Genomic DNA, 24,067 nt, shown 5'->3' on the forward strand with positions numbered 1-24,067 from the left:
TTATTTTTGAAGAGAAAACGTTGCATTTCCATTTAAAAGTCGCATATGTATTCCAGGTCCAACCTGGCTTACAGAAAGTGCATATGTCCGCAGAAAAGGACATTAACACCCACTTTAACAACTGTTCTTGTTCTGTATCATGAAACAAAGCAGCTACATTAATGTTAGTTATAGAAAAATTTATTATATAACTAATAACTATACACTGCATACCTTGTTAATTTTAGGACACGTACATGCTGGCGTACCCACTAAATTTAAAAAATTTATGTTTTGTTAAAATAGAATAAGTCACTATATAATTGTTTAAGAATTTTTACAGACTACGTAAATAACCCATATGTGGCACTAAAATTTTTCCTTAAAAAAAAAAGAAACATCCATAGTAATACAGCTTCATGCACATTTTGGGGTGGGTAACGTACCAAGCCCTTTTTTGTGTGTGTGTGGCCTCACTATTGTTTATGTGCCTGTTGGTGCTGCGCTGTCTTCCTTCCTGACGTAAACTTCGGCCTCAGCGCAGCGACACGCCCACCACCGTCACAAAATGTGGGCTCAAAATTAAACAAAAAAGCCTCCAGAGTACGGATATTCATGGTGCGGCATAGTATGTTTTTAATATTTTTTTTTTTATTTCTGAGGAGGGTGGATGGGTTGTTGCGGGATAGTTGAAGTGCAGCTACTTAGTGCCAGGCAGGTCAGTCAGGGTGTCACCCGATGCGATACGCCCCCCCCCCCCCCCCCCCCTCCATCACTCTCTAGCAATGCTACTGGTAATAAAGGGTAGATAAAGAACTTCGGCTATTAACATAAGGGGAAACTTTTCTGCCTTAAAGAATGCTTTTGTAAGCGGGTTTCCCGGGTTTTCCTTACGTGTGATTTATTTATCAAGGTCGTGTGACTATTTGATAAATAGGTCGCATGTAAGCAAAGTTAAGTTAAACAAAAATTGTCATATAAAAGCCATATGTGTGAAAAGAATGATAAATCTCTTTCTATTTGTTTTCAGTTACTAAGAAAAAGTGACAACCAATTGCAGTTTTGTAATTTGCAACTGAATAGAAAAATGCCATGTTAAGTGGACTGCTGTATCCCCATTTTTTTTATAGCATATCCTAGCAAGAACAGAAAAATCTCTTGAAGGCCCCCAAAGAATTTTTTTCTTCTTATATAGTTACATTTAGAATTCGTTTAATAATTGGACACATTTAAAGAATTTTTGTTATTATTATTGTGCATAAACATTTTCTCCATAGCTCTAACACTTTGCTTAGTTTCTCTCTTGCAGTCTTGTTTTTTTTTTCATACAATACAGGCTTCTCTGTCTCGTTCAGAACACAGTCCATCAAAAAAGATCTACTCTGGTCTAGTCATAAGCTTGGAAATCTGCTCTGTGTAGAAGAGCTCCCTCGACAGTTTTCTGTCTCTACAAGGCACTACATGAGAAACAATGCTGTCTGCAAAGAGAAACACAGTAATATTTTTTTTTTATGAAGACCTATGAGAAAAATGTCTGTACACCATAATAAATACAATTCAGTAATTAAAAGGTTCTTTCAAAGGTGTTCACTCTGTAATGCCGGCAGTTGGCTCCCATTGAAGTCTTGCCGTGGGATACTGCTGCATGTCCCGCCACCACACTGCTTCTCTCTCTCTGTTTTTGTACTTCCTGGTCTGCCTATAGGGTGTGTATGTGATCGCTCTTGGTGATTTAAACCACCAGCATGTGAATCACTAAACCTGTCCCCTTCCAATCCCGGCTCAGCAACATCTATTAAAGTCAGCTCCACCTGCTCCCCAGTGCCTCAGCCTAACTCAGACTGTTGACCCAGAACCTGTGCCGCCTGGTTTAGTCCTCTTGCCTGTTTTTGACTGTGTGCCTTTATAATCCCTGTGTACCATAACAACTCTTTAGTGTTTGACCTGAACTAATGAAAACACTTTCTTGCCTGACCTCCTGGTGACACACACAATGGGGTCATGCTTGAGAAGCAACCCGGCACCTTCTAACAGAAGTGCAGCTTCCGCATCCTGGAGCAGAACTAAAGGGGTTTTCCAGTTTTTTTTTTTTGTTTTTTTTTTACAACTTTGCCCACTTAAAAAGCTATAAAAAAAAAAACAACAACAATCTTTTATTTCCTTCCAGTGCACCAGCAGTGCCTCCCCGGCTGTGCTCCTCTTCTGCTCAGAAATCGTAATGTCACGGCCCGGAGTGATGTCAGGGCCCAGAGTGTTACTCTGCCCCTCAACCAATTACTGGCCAGGCGTCACGATTTCTGAGCTGAAGAGGAGCACAGCTGGGGACCGGAGTGGGATACCGGGGGTTAGTAAAAGCTTTTTTTTTTTGTTTGTTTTTTTAAATAAACTTTTAAGTGGGCAGATTTATAAAAAAAAAAATTACTCCAACTGGATAACTCCTTAGGGGGAGAAACCTTTACTTCTAAGTGTGGCTCAAAGCCCAACCAGTTGGGTTGCATAGTGGGTCCGTAACCGTTAAGCTTTATATACAGTCTTTAGAGTAGTTTCACATGCTCAGAATTTTAGCTGCAATTACTGAATACAAAGCCAGGAACAGATTAGAAATAGAAGACACATATAAAAGAATGACTGGGACTTCTTCTCTTATTAAATCCTCTTCTGGTTTTGTATTCATTAATAGCAGTAAAAAAAACTGGATGTGAAAACTCACCTTTAAGTCTCTATTGATCCTCCTGCTCTGATGTTGACACTGTTTCATGAAGTGGTGGCCAAAAAATATTAAGGCAGTGTTCATTCATTCAGAGTAGTTTAGTGCAGAGTCTGATGCATTTTTGTGAGTCCTGAAGAAAAGACACAAGGAACTTTTCTTGCCTGAACAGAGCTTAGATAAATAAAGTGTGCCATGTTAGCCCATGTCTATCCTGTATGTCTGCTTGCATGAAGTTGCATTCTTGAAGGATTATTTACTTTGGGGTACTATACCATGCAAGGTGTTGGAAAATGTCTTATAGAATGCAGTTCTTCCACTTCAAGAAAAAGAAAAGAAACTTCAAGCAATGTTTATGAACTGTGTTCCTTGCAACTTCAAAGATGAAAGAGTAACTTAGTTAAGCAGAGCATGAACTCTTCTGAAGGGCTGTCCACATCACATGACATAGATGAAGAGGAGATTTCCAACATCTAAAAACTACCGTTTAACTGGTTAAGTGTGAATGAAGCATTGGATACTATTATCTTAGTCAACACCCAAAGCACACAACCCTCAGGAAAATCTCTAGTAATAAATATGCTGGTTTACACCAGTGCAGTCATAATGATGTACAGGACAGGAGCATAAAGCCAATTTCTTCCTGAATGTGTCATGTGAAATCTAACATGACGATGTGATAGTAGGGTGTGAAATATCTACACACGTCTGTACCTGAGTTGTCCTGACAACTATGTAACTAAGTCAATAGGAAGTATCCAACAGGCAGACCCCTGGGATGTTTGCTAACCGAAGAATCATGTTTCACATTAACATTTTACTGGATTATACATAGGTCAAGCATGCAGACAAGGAATGTAGATGTAACAACCTTATATAAAAAGTAAAAAAATGTTTAAACTTACTGACACCAAAGGCTATACAGGCTGGGGCAACATGACTGATAAGCTGCACAGAGCCCTGCTTGATCTTAATGCACAGGGCCCTGCTTGTCCTAAGTGCACAGGGCCCTGCTTGTCCTAAGTGCACAGAACCCCGCTTGTCCTCACTGCACAGAGCCCCGCTTGTCCTCACTGCACAGAGCCCCGCTTGTCCTCACTGCACAGTGCCCCGCTTGTCCTCACTGCACAGTGCCCTGCTTGTCCTCAGTGCACAGAGCCCTGCTTGTCCTCACTGCCCAGAGCCCTGCTTGTCCTAAGTGTACAGAGCCCTGCTTGTCCTCACTGCACAGAGTCCTGCTTGTCCTCAATGTACAGAGCCCTGCTTGTCCTCAGTGCACAGAGCCCTGCTTGTCCTATTTTGACAGAATGCCCACGTATAGGTGCAACTTGATAGTAAATCATGATGTAAACGTGGCAATAAAGGGAAACTCTGGTACTTAACAATTTATTCCCTATCCACAGGATAAGGGATAAGTGTCTGGACCCCTGCAATCTCCTGCCTGGCACCCCGGCTCTGCCCATGCACAGAGCTACTTTAGAGCTGTATTGACCACCACACAGATAGGTGGCCGTCACGCCCTCTCCATGCATCTCTATGGGAGAGCTGGAGATACACGGAAGGACATGTCGACCCCCGCTCTACAAGGGGAGAGCCGGGGAGCCGAGCAGGAGATTGCCAGGGTCCCCACGATCAGGATTTGGAGGAAAGGTTCAAAATGGCCTAAGCATAAATAGTCTAAGTATGTGCCACAGTTTCAAAAAAACCTATGCTATTGTAATAAATCTTGCACATTTTTCAGATTGAAATCTTAATCTGACCTATTGAATCTATTGTCTGTAGAGCCAATACAGAAAAACTGTGAAGGTCATTAGTTAAGGCTTGATATACAATTATAAAATAACTGAATATATGCAGTACCATATGATACGTTACAACATGGGAATATAAGTCAGTCTGTGGACACCTGAGTCCCAGTAGCTGGGTACAGATAACTAAAAGACAAAGGTTATTCTCTGCTGCAATAGAGCATGACAAGATGGATTTTGACTTTTTGCATTTTTACATAGTTAAATAATTAAAATGTGTCTAAAAGCAAGGATTTTGATGCTGATTTATTGCAGTTTGGAGGTCAGCCTGCATGGTGCTTAAATCCTGATTTTTATGCCTTCTAATTCCCTTGTATGTTTCTCACACTGCATGCAGTTCACTAAGGAGGAGGGGACATTCCCTTGATAACCTAGGGATGTGGAAATAAAAAAAATAAAAAAAACTACTTGTCCAAGGGACTAAAACAGAGCACAATCTACTTGTCCCTCATGAAAATCCACTTGTCCTGGTAGACAAAATTATTTTTAATCAAAATAGTAAGTAAATTTGGGGGGTTTCTTTTTTTTTGCCATTCACCTTGGGGTCAAACTTACACATTATTTTAATACTTTAGGTAGGCCTGATTATACCAATACCAGATATTTAAAAAAAATAAAAATTCTGAACCCTATTACATTTTAATTTTTCCTTATACCGGGCTGTATAAGGGCTCAATTTTTTGGCCATAATCAACTGTATGTATCAGTACCATTTTGGTATTGATCGGATTTTTTTAACACTCTTTTCTGGGATATGATGTTATAAACATAAAAAAAATCAATTCTGTGATTTTTTTTTTTTTATGTTAACACCATAGCCATAAATAAAATTTTATTTTTTAATTTAGATTTTTTTTAATACACTTTATTAGGAGGAATCATTAGATTCCTCATACAGATCAGTGCAGTTCTATTGAGTTCCATTGATCTGTGTTCATTTGGTTGAGCCTGCTCAAGGCAGGCTCAATCAAATGCAGATCTAAGGGGGCAGCCATGAATACAGAGGTAAGCTCTCTGGCTACCTCAAAAGGGGATTGCCCCCAAGCCCCCCTCCTGCGATCGTGCTGGGGGGGGGGGGGCGATCCACCCCAATAGACCACCAGGGATGGTTATAAGAAACCTTTAGACTCCACTGTCAAAGTTGACTGCGGTGATCTAAAAGGTTAATAGTGCCGCATGCTGGGCTATTAGTGGCGGCCCCCGGCATCTGAAATCAGCCGGGGGCCATCGGGTATGGAGGAGCCCGCTCCGTACACCATGAGCGCTGGTGTGAGGTGCAGACTTGCGTCCCATGCAAGTCTGCGCCCTCTCCTCCTGTCAGTCTGCACCTCACACTGGCGTTATAAAAATAAAGTCGGTCCGGCCCTGCTAGCCCGATACAGGGCTAAATGTATGAAAAATTCTCCTGCCCGGCGCCCGGAACTGCATGTCCCGGGCGTCGGGCGATAGGATTTCCACATCCCTGTTAACCTCAAATGCCATGTGGGAACTTCCTCCTCCTCACCCCTCAGAGCTGACAACTGGCAGCTTTGTGCACTGCTTTGAGCCTTACAGAGCAAGCTTATTAACAAACCAGGAGCATGCACAGAGCCCTTCTTGTCCTGCCCACACTTCCTGCATTTTGTCTTGGTACAGAGACAAAGAGGCCATACTGAAGGGACAAAACAGTGTTCTGGCCAATGGAGGGACCGCTAGTGGTAACAAGTATAGAGAATTTTTTTACCCAAAAATATACACTTTTATTCACAAATATACATGTAATGGTATTACCTACATTATTAAACTGTTCAATTACATATCACAGATACAGAACATAATCTCTGCTGTTATTTTTTAATTTAGATCCAAGACAAGGACCTTTAATATATAATAGTGAACAGTAAATCAGTGACAGAGCAGGCCCTTGTTCCTTATATGCTTTGAGTTGATGGCACTTTGAATACATTTACATTGGGGTATTTACAGTACAAAAGAACATTCTTTGGTAAATATTAACTAACACTGGAGCGCACGCAAAAAAGAAAAAAAAAAAGGCTGTGTAATGTGATGGAAGTACCAAGAACAGAAGGCAGGTGTTCAGTATATGTGAACAGATAGCTGAGTAAAGAACATCCCATTTTTAATATTGCCATTTTAATATTTGTTTGGGTAAATCTATGCTCACATTTCCATTGTGGCTTCTATTGATAATATGAAGGCAATCTGCTATAGGATGCCTAATCACAGCGTCATGTTTAGGTTATAGAGGTTATAAGCACCTACAGGAGGTATACCTTTAGATCTGTGAACTTCTGCTTGTTGCAGTTATTCACTTATGTAAATGAGTGGCAAGTGGCCACAGGGTGAAGCCAATCACCTCAAGTGCATAATATCACATGATCTGCCAAAATATGAACTGAAAATCGCTCCTTACCTCCTCCTCCTATATTTGATTGACAGCATATGTGCTGTTTACTGTACAGGCTAGGTCTCCAAATGGTGGAGCTCCAGCTGTTGCAAAACTAAAACTCCCAGCATGTTAGGAAACTAGGATTTGCAGTTTTGCAACAGCTGGAGGTCCACCGTTTGGAGACCACTGCTGTGGGGGATGGAAATGAGGCATTTGAGGCAATAAACCCCCCTTCCTTTGAGTACTTGCTATTTATTTACATACCGTACATGAAAAATATTAGAACTGCTTGGCTTATAATGAGCCAGCTCAAATGGGAGCCAGGGAAAGGCAAGTATAGATTATTTTTCTGTCCAGCTCCAGCAATATATACATTTTTTAACCACATTGGCATAGTACATCACATGTATGTGTAATGACATTTGATTGTTAATAAAGTTATTTTCAATTTAAAAAAAAACACTGAAATACCCCTTTGACATTGTCACAGGAAGGCGGCAGGATTGTGGCTATGCAAAAACATGAATCTTTAATGTGTCAAATCTGGACATTATTATTGATGCACGTTCCAAATCAACTCTGACCAGTCCTACATGTGCTGTATGAGAGCAACTAATAGCAGCTCTAGCTGCAGCAGACCCAGTCCGTTTGTATTACATGAGTAACCATGTATCTGAAGGGAAGAGCTACATGTACATGCTCCATTGATATCTCCCTTAGTGGTCACCTCCAATAGGGGACACCTACCAATAGCCATAGGACAGTTTTTAATTCCCCAGCAGAGTCCCATAGGACTCAGATTAGGGGACATTCCCAATAGCTGTTGTGGACACATCCAAAAGGGGACAAAACACTCCCAATACGGGACAACTAGGCTTACAGCCATAGCCGTAAATGTTGGCACCTCTGAAATTTTTCGAGAAAAGTATTTCTCACAGAAAATGATTGCAGTAACACATGTTTTGCTATACACATGTTTATTCCCTTTGTGTGTATTGGAACTAAACCAAAAAAGGGAGGAAAAAAAGCAAATTGGACATAATGTCACACCAAACTCCAAAAATGGGCTGGAAAATATTATTGATACCCTTTCCAAATTGTGAAAAAATAATATTGTTTCAAGCATGTGATGCTCCTTTAAACTCACCTGGGGCACGTAACAGGTGTGGGCAATATAAAATCACACCTGAATGCAGATAAAAAGGAGAGAGGTTCACTTAGTCCTTGCATTGTGTGTCTGTGTGTGCCACACTAAACATGGACAACAGAAAGAGGAAAAGAGAACTGTCTGAGGACTTGGGAACCAAAATTGTGTGAAAAATATCAACAATCCCAAGGTTACACGTCCATCTCCAGAGATCTAGATTTGCCTTTGTCCACAGTGCGCAACATTATCAAGAAGTTTGCAACCCATGGCACTGTAGCTAATCTCCCTGGGCGTGGACGGAAGAGAAAAATTTATGAAAGGTGTCAACGCAGGATAGTCCGGATGGTGGATAAGCAGCCCCAAACAAGTTCCAAAGATATTCAAGCTGTCCTCCAGGCTCAGGGAGAATCAGTGTCAGCGCAAACTATCTGTCGACATTTAAAAAAAATTAAACGGTATGGCAGGAGACCCAGGAGGACCCCACTGCTGACACCGAGACATAAAAAAGCAAGACTACATTTTGCCAAAATGAACTTGAGTAAGCCGAAATCCTTCTGGGAAAATGTCTTGTGGACAGATGAGACCAAGATGGAGCTTTTTGGTAAAGCACATCATTCTACTGTTTACCAAAAATGGAATGAGGCCTACAAAGAAAAGAATGCAGTACCTACAGTGAAATATGGTGGAGGTTCAATGTTTTTTTTGGGGTTGTTTTGCTGCCTCTGGCACTGGGTGCCTTAAATATGTGCAAAGCTTCATGAAATCTGAGGATTACCAACGGATTTCTGGTCTCACTGTACAGCCCAGTGTCAGAAAGCTGGGTTTGCGTCCGAGATCTTGGGTCTTCCAGCAGGAGAGTGACCCCAAACATACATCAAAAAGCACCCAGAAATGGATGGCAACAAAGCTTGGGAGAGTCCTGAAATCATCAGCAATGAGTCCAGATCTAAATCCCATTGAACACCTGTGGAGAGATCATAAAATTGCTGTTGGGAAAAGGCGCCCTTCCAATAAGAGAGACCTGGAGCAGTTTGCAAAGGAAGAGTGGTCCAACATTCCGGCTGAGAGGTGTAAGAAGCTTATGAATGGTTATAGGAAGCCACTGATTTCAGTTATTTTTTCCAAAGGGTGTGCTACCAAATATTAAGTTAAGGGTGCCAATAATTTTGTCCAGCCCATTTTTGGAGTTTGGTGTGACATTATGTCCAATTTGCTTATTTCCTCCCTTTTTTTGTTTAATTTCAATACACACACAGGGAATAAACATGTGTATAGCAAAACATGTGTTACTGCAATCCATTTCTGTGAGAAATACTTCATTTTCTTGAAAAATTTCAACATTCCAACATTTACGGCCATGACTGTATGTGCCTCCCTACATTGTACAGAGGGCCGCCGTCAGGGGGGTACAGCCAATACCTCAGTAAGTGGCTCGGGTTTCCAGGGGGCCCTGGCCCCTGCTGAACCCCCCTGTAGCAGCCCCAGCACACCCCTTGTGCCAAATCATCTCCCCCATGCCAAATCATTTCCCCATCCCTGAGCCAAATCCCCCCCCCGTGCCAAATCCTCCAATCATTCCCTCCCATGCCAAGTCATTCCCTCCCATGCCAAATCATTGCCCCATTCCCTTTACCCCCCCCCCCACCTATTCTTCTTACCTGACCAGCGGGCAGTGATGAATGATGCTCCTTTGCACCTTACTCAGTGAGGACAGTGACGGCCGTGAGCAGCAGCCCGAAGTGACGAGTGACGTATGCCATCATTGAGTGAGGCGCAGAGGAGCTTCACTCGTCACTTCGGACAGCCACTGCTCCTCACAGCCGTCACTGTCCTGGGGGAATGATTTGACATGAATGACTAGGCATTACTTTTCCTAATTAATGATATTGTTGAGATTTTTTTAAAGCCTTATTACAGTGCAAACATACTTATATATACCGTATATACTCGAGTATAAGCCGACCTGAATATAAGCAGAGGCCCCTAATTTTACCCCAAAATCCCAGGAAAAGTTATTGACTCGAGTATAAGCCTAGGGTGGGAAATACATCATCCCCCCTGTCATCATCCAGACCCCCGTCATTAGCACCCTCATCATTATCACCCTGTCATCATCCCCCCTTCATCATCACCGCCTGTCATCATCCCCTTGTCATCATCCCACACCCCCCTTCATCATCCCCTTGTCATCATCCCACACCCCCCTTCATCATCTCCTTGTCATCATCCCCCCCCCTTCATCATCCCCTTGTCATCATCCCACACCCCCCCTTTATCATCCCACAGCCCCCCTGTATCATCCCCTTGTCATCACCCCCTTCATCATCCCCTTGTCATCATCCCACACCCCCCTTCATCATCCCCTTATCATCCCAAAACCCCCCTTTCATCATCTCCTTGTCATCATCACCACATGTCATCATCCCCTTGTCATCATCACCACATGTCATTAGCCCCCCCCCCCTTCATCATCACCGCTTGTCAATGTCTGATACAGTGGTCTTCAACCTGCGGACCTCCAGAGGTTTCGAAACTACAACTCCCAGCAAGCCCAGGCAGCCATCGGCTGTCCGGGATTGCTGGGAGCTGTAGTTTTGAAACCTCTGGAGGTCCGCAGGTTGAAGACCACTGCGGCCTTCGACATCATCCAGCACCCCCCCCCTCTCACCCCCTTTAGTTCTGTACTCACCTCCGCTCGGCGGGACGTTAGGGTGCGCTGGTCCGGTGCTGCAGGACTGTCCGGTGGGGAGGTCGTCCGGTGGGATAGTGGTTCCGGGCTGCCATCTTCACCGGGGGGCCTCTTCTTCGCGCTTCGGGCCCGGAATAGAGGCGTTGCCTTGACGACGACGCAGAGGGACGTTGGTAATGAACGTCCCTCTGCGTCGTCGTCAAGGCAACGTGACTATTCCGGGGCCGGTCCCGAAGCGCGGAGAAGAGGCCCCCCCGGTGAAGATGGCAGCCCGGAACCACTATCCCACAGGACGACCTCCCCACCGGACAGTCCTGCAGCACCGGACCAGCGCACCCTAACGTCCCGCCAAGCGGAGGTGAGTACATGGCTGCCTGGGCTTGCTGGGAGTTGTAGTTTTGAAACATCTGGTGGTCCGCAGGTTGAAGACCACTGAGGGCAGAGAGTTCACTCGAGTATAAGCAGAGGGGTCTGTTTTCAGCACGAAAAATCGTGCTGAAAAACTCAGCTTATACTCGAGCATATACGGTTTTTAGTTTTTTATCGTGTTTTGTAGATAATTACGCTCTGGAGTGAGCCTTTTTTTCCCAATAAGGGACATCTCTCAATAGTGGACACTTTTTTATTCCCCAGTGAGTGTCTGCTATAGAGAAATTCTACTGTACTGTACATTCCTCTGTAGCAACTGGTACAGGGCAAATGAACAGCTGACAGTAACTTCCTCAGCCGCTCATAATAAAAGAGTTGTCTGTGATGAGACAATCTCTTGGAGAAGGTCCTTACATGTGTTTGGCAAAACTCAGTGTAAAATTACACATAGTAATAGCTCATACCGAATATTTGTTTGTTAAGGTGTATTTCCATGTACAGTATTTTATGCTGCAGATTTCAATGTAGACTAAATGACTGAACAAAGCTTGAAATCCTGAGTATTATATATGCGAGTAATATATATGTTGTAAATGTGAATACACCCTTAGGGTAGGGTAATACTGAGCACATCTGCATCGTATTTTGAGCTGTGGATGCACTGACATCAGTCACAAAAGAGAGCTCCCTGCTGCGGCTGGGTAGCTGTGTTTGTGAGCTCATAGTGGTGGATTTCTCGTTGTAGACACAATGCCTGCTCGTAGCAGATATTCAGCGGGAAATCTGCAGTTACGAGCAGACACAAAGAGCTGCCCAGCTACAATGTGGAATACGCTGTCGATGTACTCTGTGTGACCCTACCCTTAAAGGAATACTGCGGTGCAGGACAATTTATTCCCCCCACAATCTCCTGCCCAGCTCTCCTCATGCACGCTGCGATCTCCGCTACATGCAAGGAGGCTGTCGGCCCTCGCACATGTTGGTCAACACGCCCCCTCCATGAATCTCTACGGGTGAGCCGGAGAAACTCAAACGCTGTATCTTCGGCTCTCCCATAGAGATGCATGGAGGGAGCGTGACAGCCACCTCTCCGTGCAGTGGTCGATGCAGCTCTGTGCACAGAACAATGGACCGTACATTTGGAGAGCCGATGCACCAGGCAGGGGATCAGACACTTATCCCCTATCCATACACTGTGGATGCACTTCAGTACTCCCATCTTAGACTTTCTGGATTGAGAGGTAGAACTCATATTTATCAGACATTCCTGTGGATGGAAATACCCATGAAAAATCAATTTTTACATCTAGAAAACCTGATGATATAATGACAAACACACACTGTCAACATATTAAGGTAAGTACCCTTTCAGATGGCAGACCCAATTCACTAAATAAGCGCCAATCTCGTTGATCACGCTTATAAGGAACCTATTACATGGCTCGATTATAACCATTTGATCATTCTCATAGGTCTTTATTAAATTATTTGTTAGCCACACATCACCTATTACATGAGGAAATGTTCGGCCAATAAATAAGGATTTTTTTTTTGACCTGCTAAAACAATGCATTCAGCCATCCAACGGCTCATCTCTGGGTCTATTACACAAGGCCCTAGGCCAAAGATACTGGAAAAGATCTACTGCAAAAAATCCACCAGAGAAAATCCTCAGCAAAATCCACTTGTGTTACTTGTAGCTTCTGCTCCACATTCTTTCCCTGCTACACTGAAAAGGGTAATATTCCCACTGCCTCCTACATGTCAATTGAGAAAGGGGAGAAATCAGACTCCTCTGGCAGCAGTTTTTAAGGATTAAGCAGTTAACATACAACATGCCCAATCTTCTTCCCTAACAACTGTCATCAAGAATTGGGAGGCCACCATACACAGTATGGTGGCCTCCCACCATGAGCAAGGCCGATGTGATTGGTTGAACCACCTCACTTCCATTTTCCCTGTACCTGCGATTCTATGTAGCACTTAATAAAGAAAGCATCACATTCACGTGCTGCCGGGATGGACATTGTTTTGTGTCTTTGCTATTGAAACTTTTTGCATGTCTGGCAAATTTTTTTTTAATGACTAGCGATAGTTATTAGATACCTAGAACACAAACTCAGATAATGCCAAATTACCTGAAAATGTCAGGAAATACTGTGTGGCTGTTACAACATACTAGAACTTTCACAATCTTCATGGGCTCATTAGGTTACCACAATTTATTACGTCAGAGGAAAATTGAGAAATGCACCAAAATGGAACAAAACTTGTTTTGCAGTAATAAGGGAAGTAGAAAGATTATAAAGGGTTATCCCAAGCGTCAAAGCTGTTATACTTTGTAGTATAGAAAACAATGATCCTACTGTCACTTATACACATTATTAACAAGCACTTTTCCCAATAATACCACCCCCCCGAATTCAGGAGTTGTTTCTGGAATAGTCATGACTGCTATTTATGTAAGCTCAGGATGGACCAATTATTATTCATGCCAAACACAAGCTATCAAAATTGTCATTTGTTTCACTGGATTGTTTCTAGAGAGTGGTGAAATATGTGCAGAATGTCCGGACGGAATATTCTGCACGGACATTCCGCTGCACTGCTCACACAGCAGAATTTCCGTGTCAGATGTTTCTGGCACAAAACTTCAGATTCCGGCATCCGCAGAAAGAATAGTCAAGTCTATTCTTTCAGAGTCCACAAGGAAATGCATTGCCGTCTATGAGATGTTGCATTTCCGAGCAGTCCTAGCACCGAGGCTCAGTGCCCAGGGCAGTAGCAGCTAAAGATATACACAGCTCCTAGCTACAGATGCACATGGGCTGCAGATCAATTAGGTATTGAGCAACTAACGTGTAGGTGCATGCAGTGACACCTCATACACTGCATTCTACCGCACCTGTTTATCGTGCGGACTTCCAGCACATTTTTTAACCCCTTCAGGACCAAGCCCATTTTGGCCTTAAGGACCAGAGCGTTTTTTGCACATCTGACCACTGTCACTTTAAACATTAATAACTCTGGAATGCTTTTAGTTATCATTCTGATTCCGAGATTGTTTTTTCCTGACATATTCTACTTTAACATAGTGGTAAATTTTTGTCGATACTTGCATCCTTTCTTGATGAAAAATTCCTAAAATTTGATGAAAAATTAGAAAATTTAGCATTTTTCTAACTTTGAAGCTTTCTGCTTGTAAGGAAAATGGATATTCAAAATATATTTTTTTTGGGTTCACATATACAATATGTCCACTTTATGTTTGCATCATAAAATTGATGAGTTTTTACTTTTGGAAGACACCAGAGGGCTTCAAAGTTAAAATTTTTCACAAAATTTTCAAACTCACAATTTTTCAGGGACCAGTTAAGGTTTGAAGTGGATTTGAAGGGTTTTCATTTTAGAAATACCCCATAAATGACCCCATTATAAAAACTGCACCCCCCAAAGTATTCAAAATGACATACAGTCAGCGTTTTAACCCTTTAGGTGTTTCACAGGAATAGCAGCAAAGTGAAGGAGAAAATTCACAATCTTCATTTATTACACTAGCATGTTCTTGTAGACCCAATTTTTGAATTTTTACAAGGGGTAAAAGGAGAAAATGTTTACTTGTATTTGTAGCCCAATTTCTCTCGAGTAAGCACATACCTCATATGTCTATGTAAAGTGTTTGGCGGGCGCAGTAGAGGGCTCAGAAGGGAAGGAGCGACGAGGGGATTTTGGAGAGTCCTTTTTTCTGAAATGGTTTTTGGGGGGCATGTTGCATTTAGGAAGCCCTTATGGTGCCAGAACAGCAAAAAAAAAAAAAAAAAAAACAAACCACACATGGCATACCATTTTGGAAACTAGACCCCTCGGGGAATATAACATGGGATAAAGTGAGCCTTTATACCCCACAGGTGTTTCACGACTTTTGCAAATGTAAAAGAAAAATAATTTTTACCTAAAATGCTTGTTTTCCCAAAAATTTTACATTTTTAAAAAGGGTAATAGCAGAAAATACCCCTAAAAATTTGAAGCCCAATTTCTCCCGATTCAGAAAGCATGCAATATGGGGGTGAAAAGTGCTCTGCTGGCGCACTACAGGTCTCAGAAGAGGAGTCCTATTTGGCTTTTTGAAAGCAAATTTTGCTCTGGGGGCATGCCGCATTTAGGAAGCCCCTATGGTGCCAGCACAGCAAAAAAAAAAAAACACATGGCATACCATTTTGGAAACTAGACCCCTCGGGGAACGTAACAAGGGGTTAAGTGAACCTTTATACCCCACAGGTGTTTCACGACTTTTGCATATGTAAAAAATAATAATTATTTTTTACCTAAAATGCTTGTTTGCCCAAAAATTTTACATTTTTAAAAAGGGTAAAAGCAGAAAATACCCCGAGTACGGCGATACCCCATATGTGACCCTTAACTGTTGCCTTGAAATACGACAGAGCTCCAAAGTGAGAGCGCCATGCCCATTTGAGGCCTAAATTAGGGATTGCATAGGTGTGGACATAGGGGAATTCTACGCCAGTGATTCCCAAACAGGGTGCCTCCAGCTGTTGCAAAACTCCCAGCATGCCTGGACAGTCAACGGCTGTCCGACAATACTGGAAGTTGTTGTTTTGCAACAGCTGGAGGCTCCGTTTTGGAAACAGTGGCGTACCAGACGTTTTCATTTTTATTGGGGAGGGGGGCTGTGTAGGGGTATGTGTATATGTAGTGTTTTTTACTTTTTATTTTATTTTTTGTTAGTCTAGTGTAGAGTTTTCAGGGTACAGTCGCACGGGCGGGGGTTCACAGTAGTTTCTCGCTGGCAGTTTGAGCCGCGGCAGAAAATTTGCCGCAGCTCAAACTTGCAGCCAGATACTTGCTGTAAACCTCCGCCCATGTGAGTGCACCCTGTACATTCACACTGGGGGGGGGGGGGTGAACATTGAACATAGCCTTAACCCCTTAAGGACTCAGGGTTTTTCTGTTTTTGCACTTTCGTTTTGTACCTTTTAAAAATCATAACCCTTTCAATTTTCCACCTAAAAATCCACATTATGGCTTATTTTTTGCATCGCCAATTCTACTTTGCAGTGACATTAGTCATTTTATCCAAAAATGAACGGCGAAACGGAAAAAAAAATCATTGTGCGACAAAATCGAAAAAAAACCCGCCATTTTGTAACTTTTGGGGGCTTCCGTTTCTACGCAGTGCATATTTCGGTAAAAATGACACCTTATCATTATTCTGTAGGTCCATACGGTTAAAATGATACCCTACTTATATAGGTTTGATTTTGTCGCACTTCTGGAAAAAATCATAACTACATGCAGGAAAATTTATACGTTTAAAAATGTCCTCTTCTGACCCCTATAACTTTTTTATTTTTCCACGTACAGGGCGGTATGAGGACGCATTTTTTGCGCCGTGATCTGAAGTTTTTAACGGTATGATTTTTGTTTTGATCGGACTTTTTATTCATTTTTTAATGGTATAAAAAGTGACCAAAATACGCTTTTTTGGACTTTGGAATTTTTTTTGCGCGTACGCCATTGACCCTGCGGTTTAATTAATGATATATTTTTATAATTCGGACATTTATGCACGCGGCGATACCACATATGTTTATTTATTTATTTTTTTACTCTGTTATTTTTTTTATGGGAAAAGGGGGGTGTATTAACACGCCTGTGATCAGTGTTATCGGCGCTTGACTGCTCCTGCCTGGATCTCAGGCACGGAGCAGTCATTCGCCGATCGGACACCGAGGAGGCAGGTAAGGGCCCTCCCGATGTCCTGTAAGCTGTTCGGGATGCCGCGATTTCACCGCGGTGGTCCCGAACAGCCCGACTAAGCAGCCGGGTCACTTTCACTTTGACCGCAGCTTCTAAAGGGTTAATACCGCACATCGTCGCGATCGGCGATGTGTGGTATTAGCCGCGGGTCCCGGCCGTTGATGAGCGCCGGGACTGACGCGATATGATGCGGGATCGCGGCGCGATCCCGCTTCATATCGCGGGAGCCGGCGCAGGACGTAAATATACGTCCTGCGTCGTTAAAGTGGTTCCCCCGGTGAAAACCTTTTTTCTTTTAAATCAACTGGTGGCAGAAAGTTAAACATATTTGTAAATTACTTCTATAAAAAAATATTAATCCTTCCAGTACTTATTAGCTGCTGAATGTTACAGAGGAAATTCCTTTCTTTTTGGAACACTGATGACATCACGAGCACAGTGCTCTCTGCTGACATCTCTGTCCATTTTAGCAACCATGCATAGCAGATGCATAGCAGATGTATGCTAAGGGCAGCATGGAGGCTAAGTGGTTTGCACTGCTACCTTGCAGTGCTGGGGACTTGGGTTCAAATCCCACTGAGGACAACAATAAATAAAGCGTTATTATTATTATAATAACGTCAGCAGAGAGAACTGTGCTCGTGATGTCATCTGAGAGCTTTCCAAAAAGAAAAGAACTTCCTCTCTAGTATTCAGCAGCAATTAAGTACAGGAAGGATTAAGATTTTTTAATGGAAGTAATTATAAATATGTTTAACTTTCTGCCACCAGTTGATTTAAAAGAAGAAAGGTTTTCACCGGAGTACCCCTTTAATATACTAAATGTGTCTGAGATTTGCACAATCTGCTGAAGAAAATGTCTAATATGCCATGTACTACAATAATTATGAGTTAGACACTTGTTAAACATGTTTTCACCTTGCATGACCAGGGGGAGTGGTTTAGTGAGAAAGGGGTGTGGGTTTTTACGCTTCCATGCTTTAAAAATTGTTCCAAAATGTAAACATCCATTTATCAAACTAATAGGCGGCCTAAGCTTAGACTACACAATGTAAAGATGCTCCAAGTTTATCACCATGAGACACTGAGATCAATCTGGAGCATTTTGAGAACATCTAGTCTACAGGTACCCATATACTTTCAAAATCTATTGGCTGATAACTGACCGTTCCTGCCGAAGTCGGCAGATTTGGCCAACTTAAGTACGACCATTAAAATATATACATTAGTAAATCTGCCCCAGTATTCTGCTATAACCAGTCAATGATGGATATTATACAAAGTTTTTGATGGACATTATACAAAGTTATACAAAGTTTTTTTTAAAGGGAAACTGACAGCTGGCTCACCCCACTAAAAGCAATACACAGGGTTATAGTGGAGGTGAACCGGATTAAAATCATGTATTACTCACCCGGATCAGTGTCGCCCTTCCGGAGATATACACTGTATTAGCCTCCATTGCTAATGTGTTGATCGCTGGCTTTGAGCTGAGACCTGGCACACCCAGCATCCCTGTCTCCTAGCCCTCTGCTTTCTTATGCCTGTTCACCTCGCGCTCACATGGGCAAAGGGGGTCTCATGAACATTTATAAAGTAGAAAGGCATATCGGAGAAGAGCAAAAGGGGGCAGGGATGTTGTGTATGACAGGTCCCAACTCCACTGTGTAAAGCCAGCGATTAACATATTAGGAATGACGGCGGGATCCGGCATCCCCAGAATCACTGCGTTCTTCCCCTCTGCTCTTATATACCCGCCCACCTGGCGCTTAAATGGCCGAAGGGGGTTTCATGAATATTTATGAGGTAGGCAGGCAGGGAAGGAGGCAGGGATGCTGGGTTATGCCTAATCTCGACCAAAGATCAGTCAGTCCGTCCGTATCATATTATAACACATTTATCATTGGCTTTACACCACTTCAATGTTCTAAATGTTCCTGCAAATTTTGCGCAATTGCATTTTTTGTGCAATTTTTGGTAGAAAATCTTTCAAAGTTGTCTACTGTTTGGTGCACCGTTTTTCAAAGCCTACTTTTTTTGCGCAACCGTACACCACCTAATAGGACACATACAAAAGTGTCAAATTCCAGAGCACAAAGCTTAAAGGGGTTCTCCGGTGCTTAAACATCTTATCCCCTATTCAAAGGATAGGGGATAAGATGCCTGATCGCGGGAGTCCCGCCGCTGGGGACCCCCGGGATCATGCACGCGGCACCCCGTTTGTAATCAGTCCTCGGAGCGTGTTCGCTCCGGGTCTGATTACGGGCGACTACAGGCGGGCGGCGTGTGACGTCACGCTCCGCCTCGCAATTCAAGCCTACGGGAGGGGGCGTGATAGCTATCACACCCCCTCCCGTAGGCTTGCATTGCGGGGCGGAGCGTGACCTCACACACCGGCGCAGGCGTGACGTCACACGCCGCCCACCCTGTAGTCGCCGGTAATCAGTCCCGGAGCGAAGACGCTCCGGGGACTGATTACAAACGGGGTGCCGCGTGCATGATCCCGGGGGTCCCCAGCGGCGGGACTCCCGCGATCAGGCATCTTATCCCCTATCCTTTGGATAGGGGATAAGATGTTTAAGCACCAGAGAACCCCTTTAAACCTATCTCTGCACCTCACTGGTGGTAATGAGCACATGAGCCCATTTCTCCATCCTCATAATCAGTGATCCCTATTCTCGTAATTGGTGTGGGTCCCAGTAGTTGGACCCCCTGTGGATAGGGGATGTTATTTGCTTGACAACCCCTTTAACCCCTTAAGAACACAGCCCATTTTGATCTTAAGGACAATTTTATTTCTGCATTTTCGTTTTTTCCTCATCACCTTCTAAAATCCATAACTCTTTTATATTTCCATTCACAGACACAAAATGTGGGCTTGTTTTTTGTGCGACCAACTGTTCTTTGTAATGACAGCACTTATTTTACCCTAAAATGTATGGTAAACTAAAAAAATATATATTTTTCGCGTTTTCACGCTGTACACTTTACAGTAAAAATTATGTTTTTTTTTTAAATTTTGTAGGTCAATACGATTAAAATGATACCCATGATTACATACTTTGCTATTATTGTTCTGCTTTAAAAAAAAAAATCAAAAACTTTTTTTTTTTTTTTTACAAAATCAGTACTTTAAAAATTGCCCTATTTTCACCTGATCTGTAGTTTTTTTTTTAGAACCACTTTTGCGTATATGTGACTTTTTGATGGCTTATTTTCTTTTGCAATATGATGTGACCAAAAAGCAGAAATTTTTACATTTACGCCGTTCACTTTACAGGATCATTATCATTAACATATTTTTATAGTTTGTACATTTTGCACTTTTTTTGATTATAATGAGGGAAAGGGGTGATTATAATCTTTATTGGGGAGGGGCTTTTTCACTATTTTTTCAATTTTTTTTACCGGCGGGTCAGCAGCTACGCATGAAAGAAGCGCAGCTCCTGTGCTCGTGTCATAGCGCGCCATAAATGTATGGCCCTGTGCGCAAAGTTACTTGCTGCAGCGAGGTACATTTACGGCGTATGTCCTTAGGGGGTTAAAGCTGTGAAGATGACAGAAGGGCAACAGTAACTCAAATAACTACACATTACAACTAAAGTATGCAGAATACCATTTCTGAATGCACAGTCATCAAACCTAGAAGCAGATGGGCTACAGCAGCAGAAGATCACACCAGGTCCCAATATTGTCAACTAAGAACAGGAAACTAAGGCTACAGTTGGCACAGAATCACCAAAAATGGACAATGGAAAACAGGAAGAATGTTGCCTGGTCTGATGAGTCTTGACTACAGCTGCAACATTCAGATGGCAGGGTCAGAATTTGGCCTATACAACATCAAAGCATGGATCCACCCTGCCTTGTGTCAATGGTTAAGGATGGTGGTGGTGTAATGGTGTAGGGGGCATTATCTTGGTGCACTTGCATTCCCCTTACTTCTGATGTCTACTTCCATCAGGATAATAAACAAAGCTCACATAATCTCAAACTGGTTTTCACAGTAACAAGATCTTAAAGGACAAGTATCATGATTAAAAACGTATCTCCTATGCGAAGGATACGGGATGAGTTTTAGATTGCGGGGGATCCGAGCGCTGGGGCCCCCTGGGATCTCCTGTTTTGAGCACATTATGGCCCCCGCCCAAAGCGGGAGCCGCCACGACCCCTCCATACAGCTCTATGGGAGAGCTGTTTGGCAATCCTCGTCTCTCCCATAGAGCTTTATGGAGGGGGTGTGGCGGCTCCCGCTTAGGGTGTCACCTTTGGATAGGGGATACGCTTTTAATCATAATACTTATCCTTTGGGATGGGGTAATTCTCATCATGGATATGCAGCCGACAAATGATGTCATTATGTCCTTATGGACCAAAATCTCTAAAGAATATTTCCAGCACCTTGTAAAAAGTATGCCATGAAGAATGAAGCCAGTTCTGAAAGCAGAGGGGTCCTAGCAATGTGTACCTAATAAAGTGGCCATTGGGTGTATATGTGCAGTGTTGTTTTTATACGGTATGCATGTGTGTACTTCGGTTTATACTGTGTACAGTTAGTAAGTTATTGTAGGGTGACAATGTAGCACACAAGGAAGAAAACACTGGGTCAGATGAGTGCAGCTGTGTCCATAAAAGCATGCAACGTGATAGAATAGGAAGTTACAAAGCTGAACAGAAACACCAGTTCATTTTATTAAAACTAAAATGTATACTTAACCCCTTAATGTCTGAGAGCATACACACGCATGTGGTAGCTCTCAGGCCCCTTTCACACTACATAATTACTCCGCTTTCGAAGTTCCGTCAGAAAATCGGCAGTAAAATGGCAGTTACAAAATCCTTTACGGCCGTTAGAAAATCCCATTATAGTCTATGGGATTTTTCTAATAGCCGTTTTAACCTGTTATTAATAACGGCCGTTATTTTGTGACGGAAGATAGTAACGGGAGAAATAGTTTGGGCTATAACGGGTTAAAACGGCTATTAGAAAAATCCCATAGACTATAACGGGATTTTCTAACGGCTGTAAAGGATTTTGTAACTGCCATTTTACTGCCGATTTTCTGACAGAACTTCGAAAAATTGAGTAATTATGTAGTGTGAAAGGGGCCTCATTGTGATGCCATGGATACAGGAGCTGGGCCACCACAAACACAACAGGACAAATGCAGCCAGATACTCCCTGTAATGGCTGGGACCAGTGATAAGGCTGGGTCCACACTACGTTTTGTCCCATATGGGAGCGCATACGGCAGGGGGGAGCTAAAAGCTCGCGCTCCCATATGTTACCGTATGCGCTCCCGTATGTCATTCATTTCAATGAGCCGACCGGAGTGAAACGTTCGGTCCGGTCGGCTCATTTTTGCGCCGTATGCGCTTTTACAACCGGACCTAAAACCGTGGTTGACCACAGTTTTAGGTCCGGTTGTAAAAGCGCATACGGCGCAAAAATGAGCCGACCGGACCGAACGTTTCACTCCGGTCGGCTCATTGAAATGAATGACATACGGGAGCGCATACGGTAACATACGGGAGCGCGAGATTTTAGCTCCCCCCTGCCGTATGCGCTCCCGTATGGGACAAAACGTAGTGTGGACCCAGCCTAACTCTGAGGGTGCATGCACACCACGTTTTTGCAATACAGTTCCCGTATCAGGTTTTTGATGAAAAACAGATTCCTCAAAACCGGACTAAACTGTATCAAAACGTGTGGATAAATTTTAACCCATATACGGTTAAAAACTGTATACGGTTTGAAAAATGATGTCAGGTTGCATCCGTTTTTAAGAAAAAAAAACACATGTTTTTAACTTGTCACCCCATTTTAAATAAAGTTTCACTTGTTTGATTGAAATTCTAAGAAAAAAAACTGTGCAAAGTCAAAAACCGTATGGAACCGTACTCACACACAGTCCTGTACAGTTCCCATTGACATGTAAAAAAAAAAAAATGTATACGGTTTAATAGTTTTTCACCTGGACCATAAACGTGGTAAATTCCGGTTTGAAGTAAGGGTGAAAAACCGTACAAAATGCAAAACGGACTAAACCGTATGTTTTGTTTGACATACAGTTTACAATGTTAAGTCAATGCATACGGTTTTCAATACGGTTCCATACGTTTTTTTTTACTTGAAACCGTATAAGGCAACTGTATTGCAAAAACGTGGTGTGCATGCACCCTGATCCTGGTTATTTACCCTCTAGATCAGTGGTCTTCAACCTGCAGACCTCCAGATGTTGCAAAACTACAACTCCCAGCATGCCCGGACAGCCATCGGCTGTCCGGGCATGCTGGGAGTTGTAGTTTTGAAACATCTGGAGGTCCGCAGGTTGAAGACTACTGCTCTAGATCAGTGTTTCTCAAACCGGGTGCCTCCAGCTGTTGCAAAACTACAACTCCCAGCATGCCCAGACAGCCGAAGGCTGTCTGGGAATGCTGGGAGTTGTAGTTTTGCAACAGCTGAAGGCACCCGGTTTGAGAACACTGCTCTAGATGCAGCACAGGGGTTTGCAGAGGTACAGAGCTTCATTTGTCAGGAATACATCAAAACAGTATTGTAGGATGCTGCAAGTTGGGGACTATAAAAGGCCCCCAGGCATGCCATGGCAGTATGCCCATTAGGGCCAGTTTCCTTTGGCATACCGAGAATTCAATGACCAGAAGACCACATTGCCATGTTCTCCAGTAGGACAAAACCTTCAATTGTTACATGCACAATAAACTTCTAGATGCCCATGGTATGCCAGGCTCAGTGCCCAGAGCAGCTGAAGATATACACAGCTCCTAGCTATAGATACACAGGGGCTGCAGATCAGTTATGTATTGAGTAACTAACGTGTAAGTACATGCAGTGACACCTCATGCAGCCTATACCGCCCAGGGACAGGCATTCTACCGACCTGTACTGACCTGTTCAGCTTGGTGGCAAATGCCCTCCTCTCTGCGCTGGATAACGACGCCATCCTCAGCCCGCCGCTAAATGCCGCACAATTGGCGCAGCGCGTTTCTTCATGCCCTGTCGGCGAGCTGTCACTGTACACTTCCGTATTCCGCTCCCTGCCACCCTGCCCGGTGCTGGAGAGAGGGGGAGGGCAGCTGTCACTGTAAGGTTGTCAGCAGGATGGGCTGTGTTCACACTGGGGCTGACGACCCGCACAGCAAACCCACGGAGAAGCTACTGAAATGTGAGTCCGGAGTC

General features: G+C 43.2%; 2 protein-coding genes across 8 annotated transcripts in view; one reads left to right on the forward strand and one right to left on the reverse strand.

Annotated features, from left to right (window-relative positions):
• DOCK8 (dedicator of cytokinesis 8) overlaps nucleotides 1–24,067 on the reverse strand; it is a 238,314-nt gene that overhangs the window by 150,133 nt on the left and 64,114 nt on the right. Inside the window, exon 1 of one of the 7 annotated variants that reach the window (XM_056522760.1) lies at nucleotides 23,779–23,994. The exons of 5 other annotated variants lie outside the window; for them this stretch is intronic. In XM_056522760.1, the coding sequence (XP_056378735.1) occupies nucleotides 23,779–23,831 (53 nt within the window). In that variant the 5' untranslated portion in view covers nucleotides 23,832–23,994. Of the gene's footprint in view, nucleotides 1–23,768; nucleotides 23,995–24,067 lie in introns of those variants that run through there. One more of the 7 variants, XM_056522802.1, reaches the window with a different exon arrangement.
• Nucleotides 23,975–24,067, forward strand: part of LOC130274472 (zinc-regulated GTPase metalloprotein activator 1B-like) — a 164,636-nt gene continuing 164,543 nt past the window's right edge. Inside the window, exon 1 of the mRNA XM_056522871.1 lies at nucleotides 23,975–24,053. Within this exon, the coding sequence (XP_056378846.1) occupies nucleotides 23,990–24,053 (64 nt within the window). The 5' untranslated portion in view covers nucleotides 23,975–23,989. The remainder of the gene's footprint in view (nucleotides 24,054–24,067) is intronic.

The sequence above is a fragment of the Hyla sarda genome, chromosome 1 (genome assembly GCF_029499605.1).
Source record: "Hyla sarda isolate aHylSar1 chromosome 1, aHylSar1.hap1, whole genome shotgun sequence".
Taxonomy (NCBI): domain Eukaryota; kingdom Metazoa; phylum Chordata; class Amphibia; order Anura; family Hylidae; genus Hyla; species Hyla sarda.